Source organism: Mizuhopecten yessoensis, unplaced genomic scaffold (assembly GCF_002113885.1).
Source record: "Mizuhopecten yessoensis strain PY_sf001 unplaced genomic scaffold, ASM211388v2 scaffold10917, whole genome shotgun sequence".
NCBI classification, from domain to species: Eukaryota; Metazoa; Mollusca; class Bivalvia; order Pectinida; family Pectinidae; genus Mizuhopecten; species Mizuhopecten yessoensis.
Window position 1 is genome coordinate 1,269,939 of NW_018408786.1, and position 22,357 is coordinate 1,292,295.

General features: G+C 37.1%; 1 protein-coding gene across 13 annotated transcripts in view; it reads right to left on the reverse strand.

The window, feature by feature from the left end:
* LOC110463560 (CLIP-associating protein 1-like) overlaps positions 1–22,357 on the reverse strand; it is a 143,213-nt gene that overhangs the window by 104,745 nt on the left and 16,111 nt on the right. For all 13 annotated transcript variants that reach the window (XM_021518229.1, XM_021518237.1, XM_021518235.1 and 10 more), the window contains exons 3-9: positions 4,910–4,988; positions 3,889–3,932; positions 3,296–3,355; positions 2,873–2,964; positions 2,415–2,490; positions 1,972–2,069; positions 1,321–1,394 (exon numbers count right to left, since the gene is read on the reverse strand). In XM_021518229.1, the coding sequence (XP_021373904.1) occupies positions 1,321–1,394; positions 1,972–2,069; positions 2,415–2,490; positions 2,873–2,964; positions 3,296–3,355; positions 3,889–3,932; positions 4,910–4,988 (523 nt within the window). The remainder of the gene's footprint in view (positions 1–1,320; positions 1,395–1,971; positions 2,070–2,414; positions 2,491–2,872; positions 2,965–3,295; positions 3,356–3,888; positions 3,933–4,909; positions 4,989–22,357) is intronic.

The window sequence follows — 22,357 nt, forward strand, 5'->3', positions numbered from 1 at the left end:
TTTGTGCTAGGTTTGTGCTTGGTAACAATGTTGTACGGCAGATAGGTAGGTTTTTTATCTGTTTGGAACAGACCCTCCTAGCACTGTAAATTCTTTTAACATGACAGCAGAACGTCTTAAAATTCAGTTTACAGCCATCAAATCATGTTGATTTACAAGATCTGCATGTTTTTCCTTTCTGTTTTCAAATATGCTGATTGAGCACATATCTTTACCCAGTTATTATAAACAAACCCAGTTATGAGTGTTCCCGAGAATGAGTTGTGTATCATTACTCTCCCCAAAGCAGCAGACATTAAATTTAATAGCCTTGTATAACCGCATCGTGAGGGAAACACTGGCTGGCTGGGTATTTTTGTCTCTGTGGCTTAAGACCAAGGCAGTAAAACTAAATTGCATTATAATTCCTGGCAGTCCTAAGCATCTATACCCTATTACCTTGCATCAACATTTACATGCTTAATCACACATGAAAATACTAATTCTCAATTGTTTCTTTCCCATGCTACTTACATTTTTTCTTTCTTTTTTCATTGAACATACACTTTGTATATTATCGGAAAATTAATTGATAAAACTTCTTAAGAAATCTCTGTTTGAACACTTTTGTTTTTCTGTTGTACTCTGATAAGACTTTAAGAGTTATCTCCCTTCATTCTTATGTGTTATTTGCATGTTGGCATATTATTATATATAGAAGCTATTTTATTGACGTTTTCCGTTTTCATTCCCAGCTATTTATTTCCTTCTATACTACATGGGTCATAAATGTTTCGAATGCATGACATTTCCCAAAATGAGTTCTGCTTATATTTAATGTATACTGTTGTGTGGCCCAGTTTTATCACAACCTTCTGTCGGTAAAAGAAACCATCAATCCATTTAACTTGAATGCTCTTCTTGCTTCTTGTTTGCTTGTTCTGGTGGTTTGTCAAGCTGGATGTCCATTGTTTTGGGGGACTGACTTCTGGAGAGGGTTGACGCAGTTGGTCATGGCAAGTTACACAAGTGAAGCAGGTGTCTTGTATACTGAAAGGCTGTTCACAATTCAAGAGACTAGCAAACACTGCCAGCCAATATTAAACCATTACAAAACGTAGACCAAGGGTAATAAAAGACAATTCTCTCTACAGATAATTACACAAGATGGCAGCTGATTTTTCAAAACACCATTCGGAGTTGATGATACTCGATTTACACAAGGGGCATGGGACAGGTTAAGACCAGGGACTCAAACAGATTTGGGTGGAACTACAAATGAGGCATAATTTTGAAGGCACACCAGATCTTGAATCGCCTGGGGATGTTTTGATGACTTACCATAGTCATGAGCTGTGGCAAGCATATTTCCTGACATTTTCACCTCGTCAAATTTGGCAAATATCTGGTTTAACCTATCAAATCAAAGATCAAAAGACCATTTTACAGACAAATCAAATTCTCATTTACCAAGAGCCTTAGGCAACATTCTTGATCATTATTCTAAAATAAATGGAAATTTCCAATTTGCATTCTACATTCATATCTTGATTCTATCAGACATATTATGTCCATAGTATTATGTTTCTAGTGTTTTAAGTTTGTATCAGTGTTATCAATCTATTTCATCAATTCAGATATATTCAACATCACTCACACCAATATCTTACAATCAAAGCCAAAACACATGGGCAATAAGCCTATGCCTGGTAATAAACCCAACCTTTTCTTAACGCATTTCAATAGAAATACTAACAAATGCTATTTCGTTGTACTGCAATAAGTCCACCCAATACTTTTCGACAGAAAAGATGTGCTGACCCCCCTAAGGGTTATTACAGAATCAATATGGAAATTCAAATCGGCATTATCAGATATTCATTCAATAATTATGTAAAATTACTGCTAAATGCAGCATTTCCATACAGGTTCACATCTAGAAACTTCCTTTTCTTTTACATGTAAAGGGAAATAACTCTATCCACTTTTTACCTCTGTTGAGAGATGCCCTTCTTGAGTAAGTCTGAGCGCACCTTCTCCCCTACATGGCGATAGATCTCTACCAGTGTGTTAATGGCCGTCTCCCGAACCTGTAATGTCATCCACAATTTATCAATATTGCAACAAGTTTAAAGAGTCACACACTTATTTTCTTTTTTCAATGAGCATAAAATCTGTCAGAAACACCCATTATAGGTAGAGTGCAATATTTATCAATTATCTTTGCAACAAAAATGTATTTTATTTCTATCATAAGTTTCCTTATTTGACAAGAGACAGTTGATATACAGGTATAGTGGGTGAGGTTAACTTTGACAAAGTCAACAGGATAGGACAGTATAGGATGTGTGTCCACTTATTGACCAGTAAACATGTACAGTGGTACTGGTCACTATCCAGATGTGGCCAGGACATTGACCTTCACCCATCCTTACCTGGCTATTCTGATCATCTAGAAGTTTACGGATGTTAGGTACTATCTTAGACAGGGTTAAGCACCTTGCTCCATATCTGAAATAAACAATTTTAAAATAAGCATCAAACATTCCATAAAATTCTGCATGAATACCCGGCAATTTCCTAATATTTCTTTGTACCACTGAGTTCTGATAACAATTATCAACCAGTTTACATTGAATGTCTTTAACACTGAAAAAAGGTTACTGCTCAATATTTTTATTATTCATTCCTCTGGAAACATATTTAATCTAACAATATTGACCAAGGGGACATAACTCTAGCAATACAAAATGAACTTATAAAGAAATTCAGCTGAGGATTTCGTATTCAAAATAAACTTGGATATGCTCTATTTTGAAAAACTCTTAACGTAACAACTATAAAAGAGAAGCAGCAGCAGCAGCAGCAGCAGCAGGCGTGCCTATGTACTTACGTGTTGAGTGTGTTCTGTAGACAGATCAGGACTCCCTCTCTGACATGCCACAGCTTGTGTGTAAACGCACTCATCATCCTCTCAAACACATACTACAACACAAAATCTTGATTGTCAGATATGGAAATATCTCAAACAATAACCAGGACTAATTAACCAACAGAAAGAGAAATAGAAATTGTATTGTCATAGATCTTGAATTGTCAAGATTTTGGAGAAAAATTTCAAGATTTATCCGCTTTTGTCACTATATTTCTCCGATTTTCACTGCATCAAACCAACAGAATTCTAAGCAGACATCATTAACTCCTTCACCCCTGAAACTTCATAATGAACTATTCCACCCTTTGAATTGGAAGGGTTCAAATGTGTCTTCAGGGGTGAATGAGTTAAGACTTGGACAGGACAAACGTTGTGACATACCCCGGGCGATGTGGCTGGCATCATCAGTTTCATCAGCAACTGCTGGGCCATGTCTCGTACCTACACACAAGTTAAACACATCATAAGTAAAACATTTTCATCATTTGATCATTTAACAGTATAGATGTAAAGGTGTTTACAATAGCAGTTTTAGCTAGCTCTTACTTTTTATAAGTTAGATCCTAACCAGGCAATAATAATGTAATCATACACAAACTAAGGCACAAAATGTTGTCTTTTAGCATCATTCACAGATAAGAAGAGCCTGCAAATATAAAAATTAATTCCCGTTTTAAGACTGATCTGTCTTCATGAAGGTTGGTGGGTTTTTTTTCCCTTCTCCATATTTTGTCTTCAAATTAAGCACCGATAAGCCTTTATTTTATTTAATATTTTTACCAGAATGTCCGATAGGGATCGAATGGATATGTTTCTCGAATGTTCGGCTATAGATACACAGCCACGAGTGATCATTATTTTTTCCTGTGAGGTTATATATAATTATACACCATGGAAGGGATATAACTTGGACCAGTAATATATCTCAGAGATTTGAATTCTCTGGTAAAGTGTCCACGCGGCCACATACATACCTGGTCTTTGGAGTCACCAAGACGGTCTACTACAGACGGAAGCACTGAAATGGTCGAATAACAAGGTTAAATCAACTTTTCTATTCATTTTTCAGACATGAGCATCATTTAAAGAAAATGACTAAGACTGGTGACCAGAGGTTTGCTAGACTCTGACAGGAAAACGAATGACAAGGATATTAGCTGCTATATATAAAGATGTCGTCTGCTTCCACAGCTTCTTGTCCGAGACAACCTTGGTAAGTACACTGAACATATTTATTCCTATCTGTCCGTAAACAGTTATACTGTTCATGAAATATAAAGATAGCAGATTGTAAATCGAAGGATTTCAACAGATCATTTACCTAGACAAGTACAGAGAAAATTTAGCACATAAACAGCGATATTTTTAAAGTTCTATAAAAAAATTAGTGCTTTATTTTGTTGGTTTATAATTTATACTTCTTTAAAAAATAACCCACAAACAACAAAAGGAATATAATGATGCATTTTGATGCTACAAGAATATTTTATTTTATACTTTATGTTTCTAAAATAGATCCTAACAATACTATTGTCTTATTTTTTGTTCTTGTTAAAACCACTAACATTGAAAGTATATAAATGGCTGTAAAATATATAGTTTAAAATAAAAAAATAAAAATTGTGTATATGTTCATTTTTGTCAATCTATAATTTTAAAGTGCACCAATTACTACCAGGTAAGAACAATAATATTGAATGAGGCCACTATTCCGTCATTGCGTATTGCAGAGTTATCTTCTCTTGTGAGCAGGTATTGATTGTTACGTCATTGGTTTGTGTGAGAAAATTATGTCGTTTTCTCAAAAATTGACGACATAACTCTCACAAACAAATGCCGTAACAATCAATACCTGCTCACAAGTGCAGATAACTCTGCAATACGAAAAGACGGAATAGACTTGGTGTGTGATAAAGACATTGGCTGACCTCATCAACATGCTAGAATTGTAGTTCCACGAGTTGTTTACAATATGTAACACTGATCGATACGTACCGTGAGACACGTAATGTTTGAAGTCCTCTCCTTTCCGGTCCACCATCAGACACAGTACTTCTAGTCCATTGACGGACACCTGTAACACACAAACATTTAGACGGTCAGAGATACATCACACATTTATTTAGTGGTCACTTCATTGTAACGGGTTTCACGAGTGCACTACATGATGTACCGTTTTAACTGTTAACAAACTGTTTGTGACAGAACATTTGTCAGCAGCCAGTTATCTTCTGGTTCTGCACATATGGGACATACAGCTGTATACCAGCGAACATTTGCCCAGCCAAATATATATTCACCCTCTGCCAATAAAATCCATGTTCACCCATTATCAATTTCACCCTACACATGTAATTACTATATACATTGAATGCTGTGTACTTATATATTCCCTGTGATGATAAATTCGCCCCCATTGGGGAGAATGAAAAAGTCAAAAATTAAATTGCAGCGAACATTTTTCGTTATACAGTACTCATGCCAGATCATTGAAAGATAAGGTCATCAATACATTTGTGTACTAGTCTATTTACTGTATATCTGATCAGGCATATTCCCTGACAATCAACAGACAATCTTAGCCTATATCAGAGAATTATCTAATTCCTAAAATCTTGTTGTCCCTGTCTAAATTCAATGCATAAATGTTCTGGTGCCATTCCATTGTGATGTCATCTTGTGGTATTTCAAGTTGACGCCATGTTGGCTCGGTTCATTCACAAATTATCTTATGTAATTCGAAATGATTTTTGAAACAAATACATCCTTGGGGTGAGTGATTTTGTGACAAGTGTTCAGCATCTACAACAAAAATTATCATGAAGCCATTTCAGTGCTTCAACATGTACAGCTAAGCCAAGATAGAGCATTTCTATTCAGTATGGTGAACCCTTGGGATATTTTTTTTCAATTTTATGTCTAACATGTCTCCTGTCTGTTTCAATAGGAATTGATTGCGCGGATGATATAAAGTATTTAGAGAAAGAACATGTTCATTAGATATTTGTTGTAGAATATGTTATGGTACAGTGTAAGTGGTAGGTACACAGGTATAGGGAACACGACTTATAACTAACATGCATGGTGCCTACAGATTAATGCTTGGTTTGGTAAACAGATTTTGGTGTAAGAATAAAGTTAAGCCCAATGAATCCAGAGGCCACTAATCCAGGCATCCCAGTCGTCCATCAAGTGTTTCAGGGAAGAAAGATGCTTTTTTTCAAAACAAAATGTTCTAGTAATCTCTACATTTCACAATCCTGCCATTTTTGCTGGGAACAAAGACAGTTGGCTATGGATTATTTGCTGGAAATGAAGGTGACTGGATTATCTACTTTAAATGAAGATGGCTGGTTTATCTACTGGGAATGAAGGTGGCTGGTTTATCTACTGAGAATGAAGGCGGCTGGTTTATCTACTGGAAATGAAGGTGGCTGGATTATCTACTGGAAATGAAGGTGGCTGGTTTATCTACTGGGAATGAAGGTGGCTGGTTTATCGACTGGAAAGGAAGGTGGCTGGATTATTTGCTGGAAATGAAGGTGGCTGGATTATCTTCTGGAAAGGAAGGTGGCTGGTTTATCTACTGGAAATGAAGGTGGCTGGATTATTTGCTGGAAATGAAGGTGGCTGGATTATCTACTGGAAATAAAGGTGGCTGGTTTATCTACTGGAAATGAAGGTGGCTGGTTTATCTATTGAGAATGAAGGTGGCTGGTTTATCTACTTAAATGAAGGTGGCTGGTTTATCTACTGAAAATGAAGGTGGCTGGTTTATCTATTGAGAATGAAGGTGGCTATTTTTTTTCTCCCACCCTTCACAGGCGTGTCTCCCGTGTTAGCCGGGAAAGACCAGCTTGTCACCCCCTAGGGGGAGATAGCCTCGTGCTGATTAGCATGTGTTTAATTGAGACATCATAAAATGTGACACAGGTAATTGTGACGTCATCAAAAGTGAATGACGATATGCATACCCCACTAAAGTAATAGGATGGTAGAAAAATACCCTCAAGGTAGGGGAAGATTATATCAATCTACTGAGAATGAAATCGAAGATGACTGGATTATCTGTACACAACGAAGTTGGCTGGACTATCTACTGGGAATGAATGTGGCTGACTTTTCTACTGAGAATGAAGGTGACTGGATTTTCTACTGGGAATAAAGATTGCTCGATTGTCCACTGGGGACAAAAATGGCTGGATTATCTACTGGGAATAAAGATGGCTCGATTGTCCACTGGGGACAAAGATGGTTTGATTAACTGCTGGAAAACCAAGGTCACAGGCTGGATCAGGATCTTTGACAGTGTTGTTCTACATATACATTTGACAAGAGCTGTCAAACTTGTTTGACATTTGACTTTAACAGGTGACAAGGTAAAATAAACTTGAACCAATCTGCTTGTGGACATGAAATGAAGGATGGGCAGTGATTATTTACAACAGTTATCACAGGTATATTCATCATCTGTAAATGGATGTGATGATATAAATTTACATATGTAAAGATTGAAGACAGGCAATATAAAGGTTATGAGCCTGGCGTCCACACCAGATAAGTCACACTGTGGGTTAATCAAGTCGAGCTCACGGCCATAAATGACAAATTAAATCAATCAACCATGGGGGAAAACAACTTTCTGCGACAATGTAGGTCACAGTACCAGGTAACTCCACTTTTATCTTCTTTATGTAGCAAGATAATTTTCAAATGAAAATTTTGTGAGGAATTTATTCACTTACAAATGATTTCATGCTCGCTTAGTTCTTCAAACAACAATATATAAATAATAAAGAGATGGTTTGTGTTGGTTCTTACTGATATCTGTAATATTAAATACCAAACCGGTCCATCAGTACCATTATCACACTACAATGACTGACTTGTGACGAGGTCAACATAAATTTTCATAGACCTGTAGCAGTGTAAACGTATTAATAATTGGTTTGGTTTGGTTTGGTTATAAGTATTGTTTAACATCCTATCAACAGCTATGGTCATTTAAGGACGGCCTCCCCTGTGTGCAAGATGCATGTGTGTAGTGTATGCGTGTGTTTTTTGGGAGGCTGCGATATGTTCGTGTTTGTCTACTTGTGATAGTGCGGAACTGATGCCGACTTTATAGTGCCACCTCACTGAAACATACTGTCGAAGACACCCTGACCCAGGACACCCCACCCGGTCACATTATACTGACAACCTATTTACATTGACCATCCAAGGGAGATAACAAAGGTGATCTTATAACACAGGAGGTCTAGATCTTAATATATTCATTTTGGTGTAAAATGGAAAACAAACATATGCAAGGAAGTATTTTAGACAGGTGGTCTTTAAGGCAGGTTTACGGCAGGTAAACTATAACTTAGGTTACAGCTAGGTCAGACTAATACCCTCATAACTTCAATGGGTGGGGCCGGGAGTGTAATAGTATACAATGGTTGTGACGAAGCCATACAGTATTTCGGAAGTTAGGAGTTAACAAAAACTCCAGGATGTATAAGATTGTAATCTGATACAGTGACAGATATGACATAACTACAGCAATATCAACACAAACATGTGTTAGACTGGTCAATATGATGATTTATTATCATGACACCTACATTCCGTGTGTAATCAAAGCCCACCTCTGGCCTGGCCTGACAGGATTTGACAGCAGATATATTATGTAACAGGTTTATCCAGGTAGTAGATAAACTGACTGCATCAAATAGGTCTACCTTTACAGATCGATGCACACCTCACAGTAGATTTACTCCGTTCAGATTGAAATGACTCTTCAGTGAAATACCAACCAAAGTTTGTTACTTTTTCATGTCAAGAAATGAAATCTACAGCTATGGTATACGTAGCTAGTCCAAAAGTCGAAAGTAGTTCTGTGAGTGTATAGTAATTATCAATAACAAGCATCTATGCTGTTCAATATTCAATACAACGTCTAAGCCCTTGGTACGTTCTGTTGCTAATTAACTAAAGCCACGATCACCTGATTTGCTGCATTAATATATATCGGAGGACAATATTATCGTATATTGTTGAGTTTTAAGGTTGTGTATGGTCTAATAAATGTGTATGTGTATCACATGTAATGATTGATAGTTAACCCAGATAATGCATTATACTTAATTATGGTGAATGATAATGTCAGTCTTACGCCATGCCTACTTAAGTTCTCTTTCACTTTTAAATATCTATCACAGTAAGTCTCAATTATGGTCACAAATGCATCTAATTTATCTAATCCTCCACGTACAGTATATATGTACTCTGTATGCCATTGTGGGAGGATCCATAAATGGCTAATAAAAAAATCTGGTAATCTTATACAGAGAATCAGATAGTAGTTATCCCTAAATGTAGGAAATATTTTGTTGATCTACATTCAAATATGTATACAGAATAATTTTATATAGAAAATTGGCAATGAGGCTAACATGAGCTTATAAATTAATTGTAATTCCTCTGAGTGGGAAGCAATACAGCTAGATGCTTACACTAGACACAACATCATCATCTGATTAACGATAGTTGGGGCTGTTCTGGACAACAGATGAGGGAAAGACTATTATATAGCAGGATTTCTAAAATGCAGTTTTGATAGATTACGAGTTTGTTGCAAACTATAGATGGTTGATGGTTTTAGCAGTACTGGAGACTCTACAGATGGACAGGATGCTGTGTTGGTTTTCTGTGTGTAGTGTTGGAAATACATAGGAATCACTCTTCAAAGCATTGTTAGCTTGATAATTCATGACCAAAATATTTCAAAATAAGATATTTTTCAATGTTTTTGACTAAAAGTACCTTTTGAATTTCTTCTTTTCTGATGATAATATTGAATCATAAAATACAAATTTGTTTTGGGAATTTTAATGCTTTTTAAAATTGTTATATTTAGTTTGATTAACTTTGTGTACTTGGTTAAGCTAACCAAACAATAGAAAAAAGCTGGATCCACTTATTTATTGTCTAGTACATAAAGAACCAAGGCTGTGTACATCTGCGTGTGTATAGGAATACACAGAAACACATCCCATTCACACTTTTAGTAGTAGGGTATTGGTATATACATCTCAAGGTTTGTGTACACTGGCCTGGGTTATCATACACAGCCTGTGTCATTACCCACTCAAGGGGAAATATTTATACCTCATTACCCTATCTACCTTCAGATGGGAAAATAGCCAATATCGATGGTCTAGTATAGTACCAAGTAAGTCTCAATCAGTAGAAGGGATTGTTGTTTTTATAGAGTTGTCTGCCCTTGACAATTTATTACACTATCTATATATGCCAGATGATGGTATGTCCACACCTGCGTCCCAATCTAGAATAGTGATTGTTGTTTTTATAGAGTTGTCTGCCCTTGACAATTTATTACACTATCTTTATGACAGATGATGGTATGTCCACACCTGCGTCCCAATCTAGAATAGTGATTGTTGTTTTTATAGAGTTGTCTGCCCTTGACAATTTATTGCACTATCTATATATGACAGAAGATGATATGTCCACATCTGTACACAAATACCACAGCAAGGTGATAATATTGATATCGGGTGTTTATTTACTGATTCTATTCAAACAAACAAAATTCATACACTGAATTTTATGTCAATTATGATCTATATGTAACTAATCATAATCAAAACGAAATTATACATGGATTATTTTTAATTTTATCTATAATTTTGCAGCAATAATGTGCATAGCATACATATATATATATATATATATATATGATAGTGTAATGTTTGCTTCAGCAGTAAACTGATTTTTAATATATATTTATACTACATACAAATGCATCTACATTTGTATCAGCATACATTTCAATATTTAGATCAATATGTTAAATGGCAAGGTTCAGAGGAAATAATAATGCTGATTATGGTATGACATTAATAGCTAGAATCTGTCTTGTACAGCAGCCGGCACAACTTTAATACATAAGCGGATGTGGACATAGCTGTTGAACATGGGCATCTATCTCGAGTCCTGAAATCTATAATGACACACACACATATATATGTACATGTATATATATATCTATGAGTTCAGTTCCAAAATCCATAATGTCTGCATGACTTTCATGTAAGACTGTCATTATTTCTGACATGGTGTATGTCAGAATGACCCACATCAAAAAACATGTAAACACTTGTACACGGGAGAGGATGGAACCACTGCCAGTACCAACAATGTTGTACAGCTATATTGCCTCTGGATAACACACCACAGTGTGTACATGTAGTATCTAACGGGGATGCCTCATTTCTGATATTGTAGTCACAGTTTCGACAGAGAGATCGTGGATCAATGGAGGAATGTGACGACATCAACCATTGAAGTACATGTCATGGGGCCCCAGGTGATATTATCAGAGTGGAGCAATCTCACATCACCACCTTTATGTAGTCACATGCAATCGGCAGCTGATTGAAACATAGCGACCCGATTACCACCCATTCTAAATGTGGTGGATTGCCCAAACATCAACTCCAGGATGAAAGTAATACCACAAGATTCAATGATTCTGTATATCGTTATAGACCAGACCTTGGGCAATCCAGTCTCGTACTTATAACAACAACTCTAATCTACATATGGACTTCCTGTTTCTCATAAAATGTTGAATTTGTGGCAATACTCCTAATAATAACAGTTGTTTCATACCAGACTACATTAACATATATATACTATAACATATACAGTGTTATATGGGATTTTACCGTCTATATTACTTCTTTGACCTATACTATAACATGGATATAGGAACAATGGTTTCCTTTTGATTTACATGTACAATGTGTTTCTATGTTATTGAAGCTTCACCACTTTACTTAATTACGGTAATTAATGTGTGAACATTAAACCACACAGTCCAGGCTACGGGAAACAGTACAGCAGACACACCAATGTACTATAGCTTACCGGCCTCTCAGTGAAGGAAGCCCACTGTTGTGGCGAAACCCAGTAAACAATACCAATACACTAATATAATGAATCTAGCCCAAATCTTACTGGGACTGAATTACTCAGTCCCTATTCCTCCTTGCTCTACATACGATTTGGTATTCAAGCTGAAGATCTAGTATTTGTAACCCCATCTGACAGCCCAGAACACTTGTGTGATATCACTCACTCATTTCATTACTAGCTGCTACAGCACATAGAATCAATTGTGTTAATTATATCCGTTCCTATAGCAATACTGTGATCTCCTGCAACTCAGCCCCTGATCTATAAAAATTTAAGGTTTATTTCCGCCTCTGATCAATTAAATTCATACTGCAGTTTGATTTTGAAATGTCATGCACAACCATGGAACATAATATATCCATGCAAATAGAGATGACTCAGGATATTTGTGTTTGTAACCATGTTAGTCCAAATATCAGAAACCTAAGTAATATCAAAACTTGTGTGACCAAACATATCACATACTGTGACAAAGGCGGAGCTCTCTCCACAGATCTAAGTGATCATACACTGTGACAAAGGCGGAGCTCTCTCCAACGATCTAAGTGATCATACACTGTGACAAAGGCGGAGCTCTCTCCACAGATCTTAGTGATCATACACTGTGACAAAGGCGGATCTCTCTCCACAGATCTAAGTGATCATACACTGTGACAAAGGCGGAGCTCTCTACACAGATCTAAGTAATCATACACTGTGACAAAGGTGGAGCTCCCTCCACAGATCTAAGTGATCATACACTGTCACAAATACTTAGCTCACTCTGCTAATCTAAGTGATCATACACTGTCACAGAGACTTAGCTCACTCTACTAATCTAAGTGATCATACACTGTCACAGAGGCTTAGAGATCATACACTGTGACAAAGGCGGAGCTCTCTCCAACGATCTAAGTGATCATACACTGTGACAAAGGCGGAGCTCTCTCCACAGATCTAATTGATCATACACTGTACCAAAGACAGAGCTCTCTCCTCAGATCTTAGTGATCATACACTGTGACAAAGGCGGATCTCTCTCCACAGATCTAAGTGATCATACACTGTACCAAAGACAGAGCTCTCTCCTCAGATCTTAGTGATCATACACTGTGACAAAGGCGGATCTCTCTCCACAGATCTAAGTGATCATTCACTGTGACAAAGGCGGAGCTCTCTCCACAGATCTTAGTGATCATACACTGTGACAAAGGTGGAGCTCTCTCCACAGATCTAAGTGATCAAACACTGTGACAAAGGCGGAGCTCTCTCCACAGATCTAAGTAATCATACACTGTCACAAAGGCGGAGCTCTCTCCACAGATCTAAGTAATCATACACTGTACCAAAGACAGAGCTCTCTCCTCAGATCTTAGTGATCATACACTGTGACAAAGGCGGATCTCTCTCCACAGATCTAAGTGATCATACACTGTCACAAATACTTAGCTCACTCTGCTAATCTAAGTGATCATACACTGTCACAGAGACTTAGCTCACTCTACTAATCTAAGTGATCATACACTGTCACAGAGGCTTAGTGATCATACACTGTGACAAAGGCGGAGCTCTCTACACAGATCTAAGTAATCATACACTGTGACAAAGGTGGAGCTCTCTCCACAGATCTAAGTGATCATACACTGTCACAAAGGCGGAGCTCTCTCCACAGATCTAAGTAATCATACACTGTACCAAAGACAGAGCTCTCTCCACAGATCTAAGTGATCATACACTGTGACAAAGGTGGAGCTCTCTCCACAGATCTAAGTAATCATACACTGTGACAAAGACAGAGCTCTCTCCACAGATCTAAGTGATCATACACTGTGACAAGGGCAGAGCTCTCTCCACAGATCTAAGTGATCATACACTGTCACAAATACTTAGCTCACTCTGCTAATCTAAGTGATCATACACTGTCACAGAGACTTAGCTCACTCTACTAATCTAAGTGATCATACACTGTCACAGAGGCTTACCTCACTCTACTAATCTAAGTGATCATACACTGTGACAAAGGCGGAGCTCTCTCCACAGATCTAAGTAATCATACACTGTGACAAAGACAGAGGTCTCTCCACAGATCTAAGTGATCATACACTGTGACAAAGGCTGAGCTCTCTCCACAGATCTAAGTAATCATACACTGTGACAAAGGTGGAGCTCTCTCCACAGATCTAAGTGATCATACACTGTCACAAAGGCGGAGCTCGCTCCACAGATCTAAGTAATCATACACTGTACCAAAGACAGAGCTCTCTCCCCAGATCTACGTGATCATACACTGTGACAAAGGTGGAGCTCTCTCCACAGATCTAAGTAATCATACACTGTGACAAAGACAGAGCTCTCTCCACAGATCTAAGTGATCATACACTGTCACAAATACTTAGCTCACTCTGCTAGTCTAAGTGATCATACACTGTCACAGAGACTTAGCTCACTCTACTAATCTAAGTGATCATACACTATGACAAATGCTGAGTTTGAGCTCACTCCACTATCGAGGTGAGCATACACAGTGACAGATGCTTGGCTCACTCTACTAATCTAAGTGATCATACACTATGACAAAGGCTGAGTTTGATCTCACTCCACTATCGAGGTGAGCATACACAGTGACAGATGCTTGGCTCACTCTACTAATCTAAGTGATCATACACTATGACAGAGGCTGAGTTTGAGCTCGCTGCACTATCGAGGTGAGCATACACAGTGACAGATGCTTGGCTCACTCTACTAATCTAAGTGATCATACACTGTTACAGAGGCTTAGCTCACTCTACTAATCTAAGTGAGCATACACTGTCACAGAGGCTGAGCTCACTCAACAGATCTAAGTGATCATACACTGTCACAGAGGCTTAGCTCACTCCACTAATCTAAGTGATCATACACTGTCGCAGAGGCTTAGCTCACTCTACTAATCTAAGTGAGCATACACTGTCACAGAGGCTGAGCTCACTCAACAAATCTAAGTGATCATACACTGTCACAGAGGCTTAGCTCACTCTACTAATCTAAGTGATCATACACTATGACAAAGGCTGAGTTTGAGCTCACTCCACTATCGAGGTGAGCATACACAGTGACAGATGCTTAGCTCACTCTACTAATCTAAGTGATCATACACTGTGACAAAGGCGGAGCTCTCTCCACAGATCTAAGTGATCATACACTATACTGACAGTGGCTGAACTCACTCCATATATCTGAGTGATCATACACTATGAGCGGTTAAACCCATTCCACATATAGAGGTGATCATACCCTGTGACAAAGACTGAACTCACTCAACAGATCTAAGTCATAATAAACAGGCACTGTAACAGAGGCTGAGTTCACTCTACAGGTCTGACCATACATTGTGACAGACTAAGCTCACTCTGGAGATTCACACACTTATACAGAAGCCTTGTTATAGAGTCTGATCTAACCGTGCCGAGACCTACGCCCAGTCCTACAATGTGAGGGTTAATGTTACAGTTGTCTCTATTGATTTTACAGCTATTTATTCCACAGAGATTAATTCATAGCCCTTCAATTCCAAACGCAAAACTTCCAGGACAGGACCAGTCCGAGCCACAAATCCGCTGACCATAACGACCGACAAAGATGGCACATCTCATCAGGGATTATTTTAGGGGCTGACACATCTTGTGATAAAAACACTACATTAACAGATGTCCTTCAGATCCTTATATTAGTCTGTAACTTCACAGTCACAATAACAAGTTTTACACAGCAATAAATTACATGACACGTCATTGAATTTGTACATCACATATGTTATGTACTACATATGATTACCATATTTAGGTACAGTTGAATTGATCAAAGTCTGATATTTAGCTTAACAAGCAAAGCTTCTTTGATGCAAGCTTTCAGAAAGCAATTTTTGAGAACCATCTAGAAATTTATGAAATCTATTTTTTTCTGTTTTGTCCTCAGATGATCTTCTTGAATTCCAATACAATGCAAGTCTACTTTTTAATTTCTAAGATTGAAAATTTGTAATATATATAACTGATTTAAGTTGGAAACAACATAACACTTAAGTACAAACAGGCCCTGAAGACTGAATTTCCAGATTTTGAATGTGTTGACGTGTATGGTGTCAGGATGTTCAGCATCACTTAACAAGTATATGTAGCTTCTTGTTTTTGATACCTATTTACCTATCACCTATCTCTAAAACCACTATATATAATGTAACAACCATCTTTTTACCATTAATAACGTCTTATCTGTGAGTGTACCACCGCCACCCCCACCTTCTGAGCTCATCCCATTCACCCTGAACATTCCCAACTACCATACATGTCACAGATGAAGAGATCCCTAGATAGAGAGATCCTTAGATTGTGAAACTCCTACAAACACCAGTAGACGTTATACTGCCAGAACATTTCTCATTGGATCTCAGCATACTGGTGGTTGTCTGATGGTGCCGGTAAACATGAATATTGCAGAGAAGGCTAAGTCTTCAACATAATGATAGCCGAGCTGCCAAACGTGTTGGGTCTGACAGCCCCCCTGGCTCGGATTGATCTAGTATTGCAGACCAAAACGTACACAAATACAGCAGAGGGCATTGAATCATGATGAAAGAACATCTATCCTAACATTCACATCTGGGCCCGTAACAATCAAACCGTTCTGGTGCTCAGTTGTGGATTCTCTGCTCAAACTTACGCTTCTTATAAATCAGTCAAAAGTCAACTGTTAAAATAGTCTCTCTCAAAATTCTTCCAAATCATTGATGAAGTGTGAATTTTTAATTTTCAATGGAACAAGAGTTTGAGCATGAGAACGGTTTCATGAATACAGGGCCTGAATATTACTTAATGGTTCAGTGCTGTTTAAGAACGTGATTTTACATCATGCACATGTACATATACGTACATATTGACAACATGTATTACATGTACTTCACTGAATTACCATAAATTTTTCAGGAGATTTTTTTTTTTTTTAATTTCAGACAAGAGATACAAAATGTATATATATGTAAACTCAAGTCTAAGACATTGTCATTATCTTGACACTGACCAGATATTCAGAACTCATTCTAGATCCCATGCTCAATCTAATCTTTCTTGTACACGTAACTCACGCACACGTACACGTAACTCACGCACACGTACATGTACATCCTGCTACAGCTTCAGAATGTAAGCGCTATAGTACTATTCCGTCTTTGCGTATTGCAGAGTTATCTTCTCTTGTGAGCAGGTATTGATTGTTTCGTCATTGGTTTGTGAGAGTAACGGCATCAATTTTTTGAGAAAACGACGTAATTTTCTCATACAAACCAATAACGTAACAATCAATACCTCCTCACAAGAGAAGATAACTCTGCAATACGAAAAGACGGAATACATGGGAATGGTGACAGTCACATATCTGGACTAAGTACAGAATAAATACAAAAATATTATTTCAATTTTTGACAAGACTAAAATTTACTTGTAAAACATACACATGTCCCGGCTTCCACTTTGATGGTAATCAAGCTAAACAGAAAGTCTTACAAAAATAAGTGAAGAGGTAAATAATATAGGTCACAGTGACCTACTATGATGGTGTAGTACTCCTAAGGCTAGGAATGTATATACCAAGGTAGTGTTGTTTAATATAGGACAAGCAATGTCAGAGAAATGGAGCTAAATGTGTAATTGTTACCACACAAATGGAGCTATAATTAACTCAAAGTCCAACCAATCTCATTGAAGTTGAATATATAGGTCATGTGGTCACAGTGACCTACATCTTACATGATGATGTCTCTATATAAAGCAGGAAGACCAAGGACTTGTAGTGTCAGAGAAATGGAGCTAAGTGCAAATTCTAACTAAGATGTCATGTATGGACAGACGGATCGATGGAAATTGCAGGCAAACATTTAATGTCCCCTACATAATGTGGCGAGGCAAATACATAATGTGGTGAGACAAAACAATATTTGTGCCAATTAGGCATTAAATATTGGCAGTATATGGAGACACATGTATACAGAACTAAATATTCTGTGTACAATACCAACAGTGTGATGATCGTGGTGTCAGTCTATACAACAGCTGAAATCATTAGAATGCTCGCAGTAACTCTCTGTCATGAGTCACATGTTAAAAGCTTTTTCTGGAGGCAGATTGATTTATCCAAAGATTTCGCAGTTGAACTGTGGCTTCGCTATAAAATATCAACAACAGGTTCCGAAAACAACATAATCAATGAGGCTCTAAGTGAAATTGCTGGAGGCAAACAAAAACAAAAGTGAAGCCGGACCAGAGGTGAGATAGGTCTGTAGATTTGTGTCTTCAAAATTGTGGATTCCAAAAAACGAAAATATTAAAACTTCTTCTTTCGTCTTTTCTACGTACTCCTTCCATGAAGCGAACTTACGGGGTATGTTCATTCTACCCATCAGCTATTTATGAGATGTTTGATAACAATTTTGTGTATTTCGAACTCTTAAAACATTTGCATAGAACTCTGGGAAATACAGGTGGAAATCACAGGTGTCAAGCTGGGACCGAACAGTTGCGGACTATTCATGATCACCAACTATCACCTGTCCAAACTCCCCACCAGTAGGATCAATAGGTCAATTTGAAATAGACACCCTTTTGATTATACAGATTCATTTCAAATTGGAAAGTAAATGTACATGTGGATTTTCTTACTCAGGGTTCATGGTCAGCATCCATTTGAAATAGGAAATGTTGTGCTATAAAGGGGATAATTGATATACAAAAATAATGTACACATGTACATTGTAAATTTATACAAAACAACTTCAACATCCCATGATTCTTTTTCTTATTGCTTTATAGTTGTCAATCTTCTTTTTTCAGACCAACGAAGGGCATTATCCCCAACACATTGGAACTGAGTTCAAAATCAGTTTTTTTTTAATATACAGATGTATAACTTAGCTTTTCAGATTATACATCAGAAATACAAAAGTTTGAAATATATTAAGAATATTCAAAATACATTGTAAATGTAAAATTTTAACCTTCGTCTATAAATAGTGGAAGATTGATCAATTTAAATTCAGCCGATTTCCCCCTCTTGGGTTACATATATATATGATTGATGTAACTACAAAACTCATGTTTTGAGTTTCAGTCAGTTTGCACCTGGAGCTATATGTTTATAGCTACACCAGACAAGAAACACAACATTAACTGTATCTAACTGATGGCGCTATACACAGAATTTATTACTAACTTCCATTTGAATGTTCGGAAAAATCAATTCTGCCAATGCATGTCACATGCTGTGCTAGCTATATAGTTAGAACCATATTTCAACACCACAGCTCGAGATTAACCTGGAGATCGAGTTACAAACTTTTTAAAATATCGACCTGAAGGTATTCTAATATCAAAACAAATATTACCCTTATAGCAAAGGCTGTTCATTACAGACAGAATGTCATCGTTTCATAAAAACACCTTATTTGAACAACTTTACATTTGGCAGGTGCCATTTTCGGAATGATTTAGATTATGAAATCCTTATCCTTTGTAATGATCAGAACAACACATGCAGGATTTATTTACAAGCTGTATTGAATTGAAGGGGTTGTATTGTAATAAACATATCCGTTGTATTGTGCACTTCACCATTCAATTACTCTTATAAAATATAATATTCATTGTACATTTCTGCTAATGATTAGGATTCACTTCTTAATTTCGTGTAGTACTTAATTAATGAGGTAATCAGCTTATAACTTAGCATAAATATGCAAGACCACACGCTTGTGTTTTTCTAACGAATTGGAAAGCACGAGTGTATTGTGCGGACGAATATACGTCCGTGCAATAAATGAGTGCTTTCTGATTCGTCAGAAAAACACAAGTGTGTGGTCTTACTTTTATCACATACCTTCCATATTTGGTAGAGATCGATACAAAGATTTTATAAATTTTGATATTTTTTGCAAATACCAGGAACTTTTCAGTTCGCCATGACAAGGGGATTCCCATAAAATGTAGTTCCGGCTAGTAGGTAAATACAACATTCCGTATTGCACATGTGCAATACAGAATGTTGTTTTTCATGGTCTGAAAATTGCTTGTTATACTATAATAAGATTCAACAGGTATGTGATGATAAATACTGTTATATCACTAACAGGGATCATTAAACATCTAGGAAAATTTCATTATACTGCTTATGCTGCGATTGCCCAGCAAAATGTTGGTATCATAAATTGAAGGTTTAAAGGGGTTTAGTTGAGGTGTCAAGGGAGATGTGGAAAGGAATTGTTTACAAAAAATGGTGGGGGGGATGGGGTTATATAAGGGGGCATTGAAATTTGTTGGTAGCAATTGAAGTAAGGTTGCAATTGAAATCGGATAGACATCTTAAATATGTATGATTTAATTTACAAGCTGACTTTACATGTATGTATACTTGTACCTTGACCATTGTAGTCGATCAACAATACAGGTAAATAATGACCATACAGGTATGGTAACGACCCCCATTAACTATTAATGATCTAGTTCTGGTATGGTAACGACCCCCATTAACTATTAATGATCTAGTTAACACCTTATGATCCTCAAGTGTGCAGGCCATTAAAAACAACTACGGGCATTACACACCACACTTACACTACATATACCTACGTGTATCTGTAATTGGTCATTACATGGTGTCGTGTAGCCGTAAGTATAGACACGGAAGATGTCCTAGAAACAGGCGACTAGACGGTGTGACTAACAGAGGCGGAGCATGTGAACTGCCAATAACTCGTGATTCTCACAAAAAATAACTGTGTTTAAGCTGTATAAACAAGAACCTTTTTTCACTTTCTATAAATAAGAATTCAAGAAAAAACCTTTTCCATTCCAAGCTGTTAAACTTGAGGTCTACTAACCAGGGGTTGCATTTTACCGGTACAAGTATAAATTTTGCCATGTCCTTTTTGAAGCATATGAATTTCAAAAGAATCAAACTATTTTTCAATTATTTCATTCCAACTATGGTAAGCAAAAGGACCAAACAAGGAATTTGACATCTTTTATCATTTATGCAGCCATTCAATAACAGTGACAGGATTCATTTAACAGCAATTAACTCATTCACCCCTAAATATTTAAACTGGACTTGCCCAATCTTTGATTTGGTAAGGTCCAAATGTGACTTGATGAGGGGTGAATGGGTTATGTGTGCTTGTAGACACTGGTTTGACACCCTGGCACTGGGTACATCTTGTGTTGGACCTCTTTGTTATGCAAGGTCTTACAATATATTTATATAGATATTGTTCAACTTGGGCAACCCTTGGCAACAAGATATCACGTCAGCATTTCAGGAAACTTTTGGGACTTTAAGCTGGTAATGTACACTTGCAACAATTTTATACAACAATATTAATTATCCTTGAAAGAGAACTATACATGTTCCATGATTGGAATAAAGGATTAAATTTCACTCTCAAAATGACCAACCTACATGTATACACAAATTATTTTGCACAATTAGAATTAAACCTTTCGAAACTACAAGTACAAAATGGTCAACAACATGTATGTTGTAACAGATTTAATATACTATGTACCTGTGTATCTGTCCAGAACACATAATCTTGTACAATAAACACCTGACTATGTATATTTATGTAGGCTTTATGGTAGGGTATATGTCTACCCAACAACGTAATAAACTACCAATTCTGACCACTCCACACCTGACCAGCAGTGACCGGGGGGTTTAGGATTATCTGAGCAGGGACAATGGTGTATACCTGTGGTCTGTTTACTCACATACCCGAAGAAATTAAATCTCTACAAGTATTTATCTATGTAATGTAAACACGAAGCACCTGTAAACTACCCGATTAAACCTACATAACTCCCCTTCCTACTACCACACAGCCTTCCCTTCCCTACAATTACCCTGTGTCCAGACTAACACTACAGGTCTTGTCTACATGTCAGCTGGAATCACCTGTCCCCTAGCTACCAATTACAAACTCTTCTCCGGGATCCCTTACCTGTTACTTTATATCTACTCCAGTTGTTTTACTGTTACTTCAGATCTCACTACAGATGGCCAGTACCTATGTTACTTTAGATCTCACTATCGAAGTACTAGTGTTACTATTTAGTATTTACTCCAGTACTAGTGTTACTTTTACTCCAGTACTAGTGTTACTATTTACTCCAGTACTAGTGTAACTATTTACTCCAGTACTAATGTTACTATTTATAGCTACCCCAGTACTAGTGTTACTATTTACTCCAGTACTAGTATTACTATTTACTCAAGTACTAGTGGTACTATTTATAGTTACTCCAGTACTAGTGTTACTATTTACTCCAGTACTAGTATTACTATTTACTCAAGTACTAGTGGTACTATTTATAGTTACTCCAGTACTAGTGTTACTATTTATAGTTACTCCAGTACTAGTGTTACTATTTACTCCAGTACTAGTGTTACTATTTA